At 37.9% G+C, this 14,376-nt stretch overlaps 1 protein-coding gene across 2 annotated transcripts in view; it reads left to right on the forward strand.

The window, feature by feature from the left end:
- LOC100949727 (cytochrome P450 2C18-like) overlaps positions 1-7,199 on the forward strand; it is a 50,531-nt gene extending 43,332 nt beyond the window's left edge. For both annotated transcript variants that reach the window (XM_023509478.1, XM_003783726.3), the window contains 3 exons: positions 2,534-2,721; positions 5,125-5,266; positions 6,715-7,199. In XM_023509478.1, the coding sequence (XP_023365246.1) occupies positions 2,534-2,721; positions 5,125-5,266; positions 6,715-6,896 (512 nt within the window). In that variant the 3' untranslated portion in view covers positions 6,897-7,199. The remainder of the gene's footprint in view (positions 1-2,533; positions 2,722-5,124; positions 5,267-6,714) is intronic.
- Positions 7,200-14,376: the final 7,177 nt, after the last annotated feature.

Raw genomic sequence — 14,376 nt, forward strand, 5'->3', positions numbered from 1 at the left:
AAGGAAGAGCAGAGAGAGGGAAGGAGGGAGGAGGGTGGGGTCTCCGTGTGTGATATACCTTTTGGGGACAAGGTGCAATTCTAAGAGGGACTTAACCTAACAAATGCAATCAGTGTAACCTGGTTTCTTATGCCCTCAATGAATCCCCAATAATAAAAAAACAAAACAAAACATGATTATAGTTGTCCTATATGTGATCTGTGTTTATGAAGTCATAATGATGCTAACAATGAGTGTTAATATAAGACAATAGTGATATAAATATGCTGGGTAAACTGGAGTGTGTTTGTGAGTGGGTGTGTGTTTAGAATGTTTCCAGGAGACTGCCTTTGAAGAGTGTGATGATAAGAGATGGCACTGCAAGTTGCAAATAAACACACACATACACAACACACAAACACATACATACATATAGACCTATTAGTGGGATTCATTTTTTTAAAACATTGTGTATTATTTAGGTTGAAATTAATTTTTGTAAGCACAGTAATATTTTGAGTCTATAAAGCACTAAATAGTTATATTTGGCATCACTTTATCGTTTCTATTTGTATTGATTATCCTGTCTGCTAATATGCAGGTAACTACAGATTTATCTTAATTGTTAGCTTGTAGGAGAGTTATATGTATGTGTAATGTGGCAGTTCTCTCTAGTGTACTCTTGGCTCTGTAATTTATACTTATAAGAGTGTTAGGACACCTTCATCATGCTTCATGTAACCCTGAACTGTTACAATAAAAGTGGCATTTTTGTCCATTTCCATGATTTATAACTTGTTTCTTTTTTTAACTTCAAAATATTAATTAAAGGGGTACAAATGTTTTTGTTATATGGCTATCTTGAATAATGCTTAAGTAAGGACTTTTGGTATTTTGTTACTAGAATAGTGTTCTTTATACCCGACAGGTAAATTTTTATCCCACTGTTCCCCTTTCTTATTTTCTCATGTCCTTTATATCACTCTGTGCTGTGTGTACCCATTTTTTAGCTCCCACTCATTAGTGAAAGCATGTTTTTGTTTTTCCATTCTTTAGATACCACTTAGGATAATGGTCTCCAGTTCCATTAGAGTTGCTGCAAATGACATTATTTCATTCCTTTTTATAGCTGAGTAAAACTATATATATGTATACACACACACAAAATGTATACATGCCAAAAAATGTATACATGTTTTAAGTAAGGAAAAAACTGTATTACAATTGTAATACTCAATATATACCAAGAACAAAAGATGAACACCTGTCACACTGAGCCCCTCTTACAATGCAGAAGTCAAATGTGACTTGAGTATTACAAATTTAGTATAGTTTTTTTCTTTCTTAAAATGTGTATACACATTTTTTAGCTCCCTCTTTGTGTGTATGTGTGTATCACATTTTCCTTATCCACTCATGAAGTGATGAGCGGTGTCTTTTTGATAAACTGACTTCATTTCTTCTGGGCAGATACCTGGCAGTGGAATTGCTGGATTGAACTGTAGGACTACACTTACTTCTTTGAGGAATTTTCTAACTGGTTTCCATAGAGGTTGTACTAATTTGCAGTCTCACTGACAGTGTGTAAAATTTCCTTTTTTTTTTGTAGCCACACCAGAATTTGTTGTTTTTTGACTTTTTAATAATGGCCACTCTGATGGGGGTAAAGTGCTATCTTGTTGCAGTTTTAATTTGCATTTCCTTGATGATTAGTCATGTTGAGCATCTTTTCATCTTTCTGTTGGCTATTTGTCTATTTTCTTTCCAAAACTTCAATTCATATCTTTTGCCCAATTTTTGGTGTTTTACTTTTTCTGCTTTGTTTGTTCTTTGCAGATTCTGGATATTCGACTTTTGTTGGATGTATAGTTTGCAAATATTTTCTTCAATTTTGTAGGTTGTATTCACTCTGTTGATTATTTCCTTAGCTGTGCAGAAGTTTTAAAATTAAGTCCCACTTATTTATTTTCTTGTTTTTTTTTTTTTTTTTTTTTGAGACAGAGCCTCAAGCTGTCCCCCTGGGTAGAGTGCCATGGCTTTACAGCTCACAGCAACCTCCAACTCCTGGGCTCAAGCGAGTCTCCTGCCTCCGCCTCCCAAGTAGCTGGGACCACAGGCGCCCGCCACAACGCCTGGCTATTTTTTGGTTGCAGCCGTCATTGTTGTTTGGCGGGTCCGGGCTGGGGATTCGAACCCGCCACCTTAGGTGTACGTGGCTGGCGCCTTAGCCGGTTGAGCTATAGGCGCCGAGCCTATTTTGTTGTTTTTGTATTTGTCTTTGGAGTATTAGTCATAAATTATTTGCCTAGACAAATGTCTAGAAGAGTTTTTCCTATGTTTCTTCTAAAATTTTTATACTTTCATGCCTTACATTTAAGTCTTTTATCAATCTTGAATTAATTTTTGTGTATGGTGTGAGATAAACAGCTTGTCTCATTCTTTTGCACTTTCCAGTTTTTCCAGAACCATTTATTGACAAGAGCTTCCTTTTCCCAGTGTAGATTGTTGTCTGTTTTGTTGAAGATCAGTTGGTTTGTTATTTATGTCTTATCAGCTAAAGTCCGGGAAGAGATTGACCGTGTGGTTGGAAGACACCGGAGTCCCTGCATGCAGGACAAGAGTCGCATGCCCTACACAGATGCTGTGGTGCACGAGATCCAGAGATACATTGACCTTGTTCCCACCAACCTACCCCATGCAGTAACCTGTGACACCAAATTCAGAAACTACCTGATCCCCAAGGTAAACTTGTGTCTCCTTCACTGCACCTCAGTACTCTTGAAATTCCCATATTTCCAGTATAGTCCCCAAACTCTGCCAGCACAAGATAAGAGAAATACAAAACTCAGATGTGTAACAGCTTGATGGACTTTGTGCTGTTTTCAGATTGGAGCTATAAAGCTTTATAACAGGGCTTGGTGTCTGGCAATGTGTGTCTACCAAGTGTGTGCTGCCTCTTTAATTTTTTTTGGCTGTTATTAGCCTTTTAAACTTTCAGATAGGCTCAGCACCTGTAGCTCAAGCAGCTAAGGTGCCAGCCACATACCCTGGAGTGGGCAGGTTTGAATCCAGCCCGGGCCTGCCAAAACAACAATGACAATTATAACCAAAAAAAAAAAAAGCCAAGCATTGTGGTGGGCACCTGTAGTCCCAGCTACTTGGGAGGCTGAGGCAAGAGAATTGCTTAAGTCCTAGAGTGTGAGGTTGCTGTGAGTTGTGATGTCACGGCACTCTACCCAGGGTGAACGTAAGACTCTGTCTAAAAAATCAAAAAAACAAACAAATAAAAAAACCTTTCAAATAAATGTTAAAAGTGTCATTTTGAGCCAGGCATGATGGCTCACACCTGTAATCTCAGCACTTTGGGAGGCTGAGGTGGGATGATCGCTTGAGCCTAGGGGTTCAAGACCAGCCTGAGCAACATAGCAAAACCCCATCTCTACATAAAATAGAAAAATTAGCTGGGAATGGTGGCTTGCACCTGTAATTGTAACTACTCAGGAGGCTGAGGTAGGAGGTTTACTTGAGCCCAGGAGTTTCAGGATGCAGGGAACTCTGATCACATCACACCACTGCACTCTAGCCTGGCTGACAGAGCAAGACCTTGTCTTTAAAAAAAAAAATATCATTTCGTTAATTTCCCAAAACATATATATATATATATATACATGCATATATATACATATGTATATATATTTCTTATTTATAACATTTCATGTAAATATTAACATTTTGCTAAAGAATTATCAATGAGTTTGATTATGTTGCCCTCCTCACATTATTGGCCATAATATAAAATCAATAGCACTACATTATAATATCTTTTCAAATGAATATGTATGTGTCCATATATATTGTATGTAATTGTAATTGATATATATACATGTATATATCTAGATGTTAATCTACCTGTTTATCTGCATCTATGCAATCTATCATACTTAACACTTAAATACATCAGTATGTAACTATCAAGAACAAAAATTTTCTCCCACACAACAATACTAGCATTCAAACTCAAGGACTTTTCATTGATACAATAATATTATCTAATAGCTTATAATTAAATTTCACAGTTATGCTAAAATACCTTTTATAGCTTTTTTGGGTGGACTTTTTGTAGCACAATCAAAAAATAAGCCTGTAATTTGGTCATCTTGTCCCTTTAGTCCCCCTTAATTAAGATCAGTTTCTTTTCCTTTGTTTCACTTCAATATATTGACAGTTTTGAAGACAGTCCTTTTATCATGTAAAATGTTGCTAGTTTTGTTTTATGTGAGTGTTTTCTTAGAGACTAGATTCCAGGTGTACATTTTTTGCATGAAAATTATATTGATAGTATTATTATGTATGTCCCACTGCATCTCATGTGTGTTCCATACTTAGTAAGGGAGGTTTGGCTAGATCTTTTTATTGCTGAAGTTCTGTTTTTCATATGAAACTAATAAAAAATATCTATGACATGGTACTTTAAGATGTTGTGAATGTCAGTTTCCAAAATAATTCACCCAAAAGTTTTAACATTAATTGATGATCCTTCCCTGAATTAATAAACTACCTAAATTGTTGGAAAATTATGATTTTTCTAATTTTATCATCCCTTCTATATTTTTAAGGGAGGATAGATCTATAATGAAGAGTGGTGTCATATTTTTAAATTGAAAGAAACATATTGCATCTCAATGATAAGCACTAAATAGATGGTAGTGTATCATCCCAGAAATAATTTTTAGTTAAATCAGAACTTCATTTAAAAAAGGCCTATGAACAGATTCCACATGTTCTTGATGCTTGAAGAGTCACCAGGGGCTTCTGTTTTAAACCATAATTCATATGTGAGAACTGAAGTGACAGGGACTGATCTACTGTATAAACGTGGTCATAAACAGGGGGATTCAGAAATCTTTCCTCCCAAGTACCCACATACGCAGGACTTCAAATGCTATCAGAGGGCACCTCTTGGTGAGATCACTGCTCTTGGCCTTAAACTCATCCCTGCTTGTTACTAGGCCTTTCTGGCTGTCACTACTCTTTGGAGTGGCAATGGAGTGGCAATGTTTCCAAAATATCAAAGAGATTGCACTAGGTGATTTTCGTCATTTCTTTAAACTTTTTGATTCAGTTTATCTGTTCTGTTATTTCTAGGGCACAACTATAATAACTTTACTGACTTCTGCACTGCACGACGACAAGGAATTCCCCAACCCAGAGATGTTTGACCCAGGCCACTTTCTGGATGAGTGTGGCAACTTTAGGAAAAGTGATTACTTCATGCCTTTCTCAGCAGGTAATAGAAATTCACTTATAGTTGTACCAAGATGAGCTAGATCTTGTATGATATCTCCTCCAGGGTCTGGTGGAATTCCTTTGTACAAGATCAATAGCACCAGTCCCAATGGCCTTCTGATATCCCTGCATATGACACATCCTCATTATTGGGTCAAATTAGTGGGGTTTTGGGTATTGATCCAGTTTTCCAAACTGAGAAATCTAGCTGATAGGTTAATTGAATTCTGTCTCTAGATATATTGCTGAACTACCCAACAGCTCCTCTTAGAGGGTAAAACTCATTTAGACTTACTTCACCCACTATGAGAAAGGTTTCTAACTGCACAACTTTGAGTGTTTCCTCTGTGGTATCCTTCACAAGATTCTATAGCCTGAGGAGATCACAGAGATCTTAAAGACATAATGACATAAGACACAGGTGTTGAAGGAAGTATTAATATAAGAGAAGTACTTCTTAGACAAGTAAGTCAGCATGAGATAAAGCTCTAAAATTCAAGTTGTTTTGGAGACAGATGAAAAGTGAATATGCTGAGACTAGAGTATAGAAAAATGGAAAAATGGAAGGAGTGGTATGAAATGTCAGAATGGGAACGGAATGTGAAGGATCAGGTCAATGCCATTTGGACATTATTCCATAGGAGAGATAAGAGAGCCACTTAAAGTTTTGTTTTGTTTTTAAATTAATTAATTAATTTTTTTTTTGGTGACAGGAGCCTCAAGCTGTTCCCCTGGGTAGAGTGCTGTGGCATCACAGCTCACAGCAACCTCTAACTCCTGGGCTCAAGCGAGTCTCCTGTCTCAGCCTCCCGAGTAGCTGGGACCACAGGCACCCGCCACAACACCTGGCTATTTTTTGGTTGCAGCCGTCATTGTTGTTTGGTGGGCCCAGGCTGGATTCGAACCCACCACCTTGGGTGTACGTGGCTGGTGCCTTAGCCACTTGAGCCACAGGCACTGAGCCCACTTAAAGTTTTAAAGTGAGGAAGAGATATGTTTAGACACATGCTTTTCAAAGTGTGCTAGGGAGAAAAATCTTTGGCTGAATGTTAGGCAAGAGGTATAAAGAAAAAGTGTATGAGTCTCCTCCTCTCAACCCTTCCCCTTCAATCCACTGGACAAGAAATGTGAGAGTCTATTTTTAGAATAAGGTTGATGGAAAGTTCAGATGTCCCCAAATCAGTTATAATGTGGGAATATTCAGTGAAGTACATGGTATAGAGCTGATCTTCCATAAATATTTACTGAATGTATGGTACCTAGTCAAATAAGATATGATAGTAAGTGTATCTGTCCTTCCTCCTTCTGTGTGTCTAACCATCCTTCCAACCATTCTGTCTTTGATTCATCCATCTATTCAGTCATTCATCAGATAGCTACTACATAGTTTTTGTGACAGTTCACGATATAGTGTTAAAAGATCAAATCCTCTATGTTTTTTAATTTCAGGAAAACGAATATGTGTGGGAGAGGGCCTGGCCCGAATGGAGCTGTTTTTATTTCTTACCACCATTTTACAGAACTTTACCCTGAAATCTCTGGTTGACCCAGAGGACATTGACACCATCCCAATTGTCAGTGGACTTGCCCGTGTGCCACCCTCATACAAGCTCTGCTTCATTCCTGTCTGAAAAAGGGTAGACCATCTGCAAGATGCTGTGTTGTCCACAGTTTCCCTCTGGAGCATGGATCTCCTCCTTCCCACTTTGGAGATGCCTTCTCTGATCTCTCACATCTCCCCATTCTTTTAAGATCCAGTGAACATCTGTCCTCCTCCAACCCAATGAGAGCTTTTTGAGTCATTGCACCAATATACCTGCTATTCCCTACACTCTGTACCTTATGGCCACAACATATGCTAATATTTACCTCGTACTGAATTTGTAATATGATATCACTATAAAACAGAGAAACATGATTAGTGTATGACATTCAGAGCCATTTCTCTTTTATATGTTCTAAATAAAAGGGTTTTCAGTTTTCTTTCTTTGGTGCATAATGCAAGTGAAAAATGAAAAAATAGAATCTCAAGAGGTCTTGCTGGTTCTTATAATAATAAGCACAGAATGGGACAAAAGGGAAGTATGTAGGAAAGTTTTTTGGCTGAGCATCACTGTGAGTTACTGGAGGTTTGGATTTGAAACAGAAAAACTATGTCCAGGAATAGCTACAGCTTGTAGGGTTATAGTAGGATGATTAGCTATAGGAGGAATGAATATTAAGTGCTAGAGTTTATGCCCTGCTTTTCTGTTACTGTGAACATAAGATAAATACAGTAGAATCTCCATAGTTGACCACCTCCTTAAGTTGATTTGATTTTTATAGATTGGATATGCACCACATGTACATATCAGAACAATAGGCCTGGTTCCTTATGTTGACCACCTCTGTATGTTAACCAGTTTGTTACAGTCCTTTCGGTGGTCAACATACAGAGGTTCTACTATATTTGGAATTTTTTTACTTCATATTGATATAGATCAAGTTGAATATATGCTTTTATATTCCTAGTCATGTTCATGATTGTTATTTTTCTTTTTGAACAAGAATAAAGTCCATATTAACCTCATGAGGTTTGTTATTTTTCTTTTTTTTTTTTTTTTTTGAGACAGAGCCTCAAGCTGTCCCCCTGGGTAGAGTGCCGTGGCATTACAGCTCACAGCAACCTCCAACTCCTGGGCTCAAGTGAGTCTCCTGCCTCCGCCTCCCAAGTAGCTGGGACCACAGGCGCCCGCTGCAACGCCTGGCTGTTTTTTGGTTGCAGCCGTCATTGTTGTTTGGCGGGCCCGGGCTGGGGATTCGAACCCGCCACCTTAGGTGTACGTGGCTGGCGCCCTAGCCCGTTGAGCTATAGGCGCCGAGCCTGTTATTTTTCTAATAAATTTTCCTTCACATATTTTTAATGCTGTGGTCCTATAATCAGCAGCATTACATCATCTCTAAAGCTTAGACAACTGACTATCTTGTACATATCAAATTCTAGTCATGTTTTGTCCTTCCTTCTTTCTTGAGTGTGTGAAATGAGAAATGCCATCACCCATTAACCTTTCTCCAGCTTATCTCCAAGAGAAAGCCAAATTTATGCTTGACATGCATTTGTAAGGCAACACATATGTATAGATTTACCTATAGACATATATGTGTGTGCAGCAACATACAGTCACATAAAACATATTATATGAACATATGAGGTTAAAAATGGTTCTTTAGGCCAGGTGCTATGGCTTGTGCATATAATTCTAGCAATTAGGGAGGATAAAGTTGGAGGATTGCTTGAGGCCAGGAGTTCAAGAGCAACCTGGGCAATATAGCAAGATCCTATCTCTACAAAATATTTTTAAAATTAGCCCAATGTCGTGGTGTGTGCTTGCAGTCTCACCTGCAGGTGGGAGGCTGAGGTGAAACAATTGTTTGAGCCTAGGAGTTGGGGGCTGCAGTCAGCTATGAGTGGACCACTGCACTCTAGCCTTGGTGACCAACAGAGATTCCAACTGAAAAAAAATGGTTCTTTGTTAGCTAAATCCAAATTGTACTTGAGCCCTTCACCCAGGAGTTATGCTATATAACCCTACATTGTGCCCATTAGGTGAAAGCACATCAACCCCCCCTGCCTTCTTCCATCTCCTCGCTCCTCTCCACCCCCCATTTGAATGTAGTTGTGTTTTCCTCTCATGTGGGCATGTAGTTGTTTATTTACTGGCTTCACACTAGTATTGAGTACATTGGATGCTTGTTTATCCATTCTTATGCTACTTTACTTAGGAGGGTGTTCTCCAAATCCATCCAGGTAAATATAAAAGGTATAAAGTCTCCATTTTTTATGGCTGAATAGTATTCCATGGTATACATATATCATAATTTATTTAACCATTTGTGAGTTGATAGGCACTTGGGTTGTTCTACATCTTGGTGATTGTGAATTGAAGCTATGATAAACATTCTAGTGCAAATGTCTTTATGATAAAATGAATTTTTTTATTCTGTGTAGATACCTAGTTATGGGATTGTGGGGTCCAATGGAAAGTCTACTTTTATGGGCAAATGATTTTATTAGGCATACTACAGAAGATATCAAAAAGGCTACTAAACATATGAATTACCTCAAGAATGAAAGTACTAATAGAACTGTGTTTTATGTAGTAGTAGCAATAAAATAGACATTTCCTTATTTAACCAACATAATATAGAGCAATTTTTAATCTAGTGTACCATAACTATGTTGAGTTTAAAGGAGAGAGTGAGCAATAGTTGCATTAGGCATGCTGCCAAAGTCACCCACCAGTTGGAATAATGATGCTCTTAGGTCAGATTTTGGTCAAGATTTTTGGAGAAGCTGCTGATTGTGAAATTTCAATCACACAATGATCTTTTTAAGTGAACAGTGTAGCTATTAAAAGAAGTAATCATTTTATGATGGTGATATGGAGTTTTTTCTATCATCTTGTGAAAATATGGTCACAGTGAGAAGTCATCAACTTCTCATCCTGGTTTGAATGTCTCTGGTTATGGTAGTGCATGATTTGATAAGCTGTCTGTGTGAATTATATTAAACTTGTCTCTTAAAATTCATCTAGTTTATTGGGTTTCAGGAAAGGAGAAATCCTAATTTTTAGTAATTTTTTTATTGCTTCAGGTTAATTCAAGAATTAGGTTACAATGTTTGCATTTGTCAGGTAAAGTCCCTCTTACTATGTGTCTCCCTCACCAAGAAGTGTGTTATACATCCTACATTGTGCCCATTAAAGTGGGAGCACTCTTCTCCCTCCTCCCCTCTCCATTCTCCCTTGTACCCCTACTCCCCTCAAATCAAAATGAATTGACTTGAGTTTTTCTCTTATGAGGTTTTGTATCAGATCATCTACTGCCTTCACATCAGAATTGAGTACATTGGATTCTTGCTTCTCCATTCTTGTGATGCTTTACTAAGAATAATGTGTTTCAACTCTATCCAGGTTAATACAAAAGATGTAAAGTCTCCATCTTTTTTAACAGCTGGAAAGTATTCCCTGATACACATATACTGCAGCTTGTTAATCCATTCCTGGGTTGGTGGGCATTTATGCTGTTTCCACATTTTGTCGATTGTAAATTGAGCTACAACAGTCTAGTGCAAGTGCCTTATGGTAAAAGGATTTTTTTCTTCTGGGTATATGCCTAGTAATGGGATTGCAGGATCAAATGGGAGATCTAATTTGAGTTCTTTGAGGATTCTCCATACTTCCTTCCAAAAAGGTTGTCTTAGTTTTCAGTCCCACCAGTGATGTAAAAGTGTTCCCTTTTCTCCACATCTATGGCAACATCTGCAGTTTTGAGACTTTGTGATGTGGGCTATTCTCACTGGGGTTAGGTGACATCTCAGGGTGGTTTTGATTTTCATTTCTCTGATGATCTGGGATGATGAGCATTTTTTCAAATATTTGTTAGCCATTCCTCTGTCTTCAACAGAGAAATTTCTGTTGATACCTTGTGCCCAGTGGTGGATGGAATTGTTTGCTCGTTTGTTGTTGTTGTTGTTAATTTGAGTTTTCTTTAGATTATAGTTATCAACTCTTTGTCAAATTGATACCCTGCAAATATCTTTTCCCATTCTGAAGGTTGTCTTTTTGCTCTACTTGTTGTGTCTTTAGTTGTACAGAAGCTTTTTATCTTGTTTATTTCTGTTGTTGCTGCAATGACTGGTGAAGTCTTTGTCATAAAATCTTTTCCCAGTCCAACATCATCAAGAGTTTTTCCCATACTTTCTTCTAAGTTTTTTATCATTTCACGTCTTAGATTTAAATCTTTTATCCATTGTGAGTTAATGTTTGTAAGTGGTGAATGACATGGGTCCAGTTTCAGTCTTTTACATGGTTATCCAGTTCTCCTAGCACCATTTACTGAATAGGGATTCTTTTCCTCACTGATTTTGTTTGGTTTATCAAGGATCAGATGGCAACTAGAGACTGGTTTCATCTTTTAGTTTTCTATTCTGTTCCATATCTCTATGTCTCTATTTTTGTGCCAATATGATGCTGTTTTGATTACTGAGGACTTTTAATGTAGCTTGAAATCTGATAGGGTAATACCTCCAGCTTTGAAGAATAGCCTTGGCTATATGGATTTTTTTTTTTATTCCATCCAAAACAGTGTATAATTTTTTCCATTTCTTCAAAGTATAATGTTGGTATTTTAACAGAGATTGCATTGAATCAGTAGATTACTTTGGGAAATATAGACATTTTAATAATGTTCATTCTTCTCAGCCAAGAGCATGGTCTATCCTTCCATTTGTTAGTGTCTTCTACTATTTCTTTTCTTAACGTTTCATAATTCTCTTTGTAAAGGTACTTCATCTCTTTTGTTAGACATATTGCTAAGTATTTCATTCATTTTTTTTTAAGCTCCTGTGAAGGGAATTGTGATTCCCTTGATTTGCTTCTCAACTTGGCTGTTATTGGCATGTACAAAGACTATTGATTTGTGAATATTGATTTTATACCCTTAGACATTACTGTATTTCCTGAGCACTTGAAGGAGTTTTGTGGTTGAGTCTCTGGGGTTTTCTAAGTAGATCATATCATCAGTAAAGAGTGAGATTTTTGCTTCTTTTGCCACCATGTGGTTGCCTTTTATATCTTTCTTTTTGCCTGATCACATTTGCTAAAACCTCCAGCACAATGTTGAATAATAATGGTGATAGTGGACATCCTTGTCTGGTTCCAGTTCTAAGTGAAAAAACTTTCAGTTTTACTCCATTTAGTATGATGTTAGCTGTGGGTTTGTCATAGATGGCTTCAGTTATTTTAAGAAATGTACCACCTGGCTGGGCACCTGTGGCTCAAGCAGCTAAGGAACCAGCCACATACACCTGAGCTGGCTGGTTCGAATCCTGGGCCCGCCAAACAATGACAGCTGCAACCAAAAAATAGCCAGGCATTGTGGCGGGTGCCTGTGGTCCCAGCTGCTTGAGAGGCAGAGGCAGGTGAATCCCTTAAGCCCAGGAGTTTTTTTTTTCTTTTTCTTTTTTTTTTTTTTGAGACAGAACCCTCAAGCTGTCCCCCTGGGTAGAGTGCCGTGGCATTACAGCTCACAGCAACCTCCAACTCCTGGGCTCAAGCGAGTCTCTTGCCTCCGCCTCCCAAGTAGCTGGGACCACAGGCGCTGGCCACAACGCCTGGCTATTTTTTGGTTGCATCCGTCATTGTTGTTTGGCGGGTCCGGGCTGGGGATTCGAACCCGCCACCTTAGGTGTACGTGGCTGGCGCCTTAGCCGGTTGAGCTATAGGCGCCGAGCCTAAGCCCAGGAGTTTGAGGTTGCTGTGATCTGTCATGCCACGGCATTCTACCGAGGGTGACAGCTTAAGGCTCTGTCTCAAAAAAAAAAGAAAGAAAGAAAAAAAAAAAAGAAATGTGCCACCTATGTCTATTTTCTTAAGTGTTCCTGTTAGAAATTTATACTGAATTTTGTCAAATGTTTTTCTGTATCTATTGAGAGAACCTATGGTCTTTGTTTTTGCTTCTTTGATATGGTATATTATATTTATGGATTTGTGTATGTTAAACTAGCTTGAATCCATTGGATGAAGCCTGCTTAGTTGTGAGGTATATTTTTTTAATGTGCAGTTGAAATGTATTAGCTCAGATTTTGTTGCATATTTTTTCATCAATATTCATTAGTAGAATTGGTCTGTAGCTATCTTTTTTAGTTGGGTCCTTTCCTGGTTTTGGAATTAGAGTGATGTTTGCTTGATAGGATGGATGTGTCGGGGAAGGTTCATTGTTTCTCAGTGGTTTGGAATAACAAAGTTATTACAAAACTATAACAAAGTTACTGAGTTTCTGCAGTATAGGTAGATACAAGGTCATCTTTGAAGATGTGATAGAATTGTGATGTGAAGCCATCTGGTTCCAGGCTTTTTTTCTTGTTGTTTTGGAGTTTTTAAATTGTTCCTGCAATCTCAGTGTTTGATATTGGTCTGTTCAAAAGATCTATTCCTTCCTAGTTAAGTCTAGGGAGATTATAGGATCCCATGGGTTGGTACATTTCCTCCACACTGTCAAATTTCTGGACATAGAGTTGTTTGTAGTAGTCAGAAATAAGCTTTTTTCTCTCTGTGGTTTCAGTTGTTATTTACCCCTTTCCATTTTAGACTGAGGTTATTAAAGATTTTTATTTTTCTATTTCTGGTTAATCTGGCCAATGGTTTATCAACTTTATTTGTCTTTTTGAAGAACCAACTTTGTGTTTCATTAATTTTCTAAATGATTTGTTTGTTTTCAAGTTCATTTATTTCTGATTTAATATTGTCTATTTCTTTTCTTCTGCTAGGTTTGGAATTGGATTGCTCTTCCTTTATCATTTCTTTACAGTGATTCATTAAATTGTTGATGTGTTCTCTTTCTGTTTTTTGGATATAGGCACCTAATCCTGAAAATTTCCTTCTTAGAAATGATTTTACAATGTCCCACAGGTTTTAGCAGTTTATGGCCCTTGTTGTTGAAGAAAGTAAAAATGGAAAAATAAAAATTCTATAAAACAATACAAACAAAAAACCTTGAAGGATAATATTGGGGGCAAAAAAGAATAACAGGAGCAGAAAAACTAGCAAAAATGGAGCCTTTGCTATTGAAGAAGGAAACAATAAAAAATTATAATTAAAAAAAGAAAGAATGAAAAATCTAGGGGAAGATTTTGAAATAAAATTTTAAAAAGGAAAAAAATATATATTGCCATATTTTGCCTGGACAACAGCTGCTGTTGTGGAGTATGAGATGCTGTATTATGTCATGCATTATGAGATGGGTGCTGGAAGCCTGTATCTTGCATAGAGGAGACCAAGTCCTGTCTTCCTGATTTCTTTGCCCTCAATCCCCACAGGATTTGGAGCCTGAAGCTCTCATCAGCCTGCATAATATATGTGCCTCCACCTTTCCAAAGTGTGTCCAAAGCTTGTGTTGCTCACGTCTCCCCATGGGGGGCTGCCCAACTTAGCAGGTGCCAGAACTAGCCTTGCACTAGGAACTTGTGGGCTGATTCTGCAAGGCAGCTCTCCCACAGTGGCTGCACCTACCCACAGCCAAACAATGAGAACCCTGCTCTGCCTACTGGCTCAGTCCTGGCCCCTGGGTGCT

This window comes from Otolemur garnettii, unplaced genomic scaffold, assembly GCF_000181295.1.
Source record: "Otolemur garnettii isolate 467f Iridium unplaced genomic scaffold, OtoGar3 scaffold00008, whole genome shotgun sequence".
Lineage (NCBI taxonomy): Eukaryota > Metazoa > Chordata > Mammalia > Primates > Galagidae > Otolemur > Otolemur garnettii.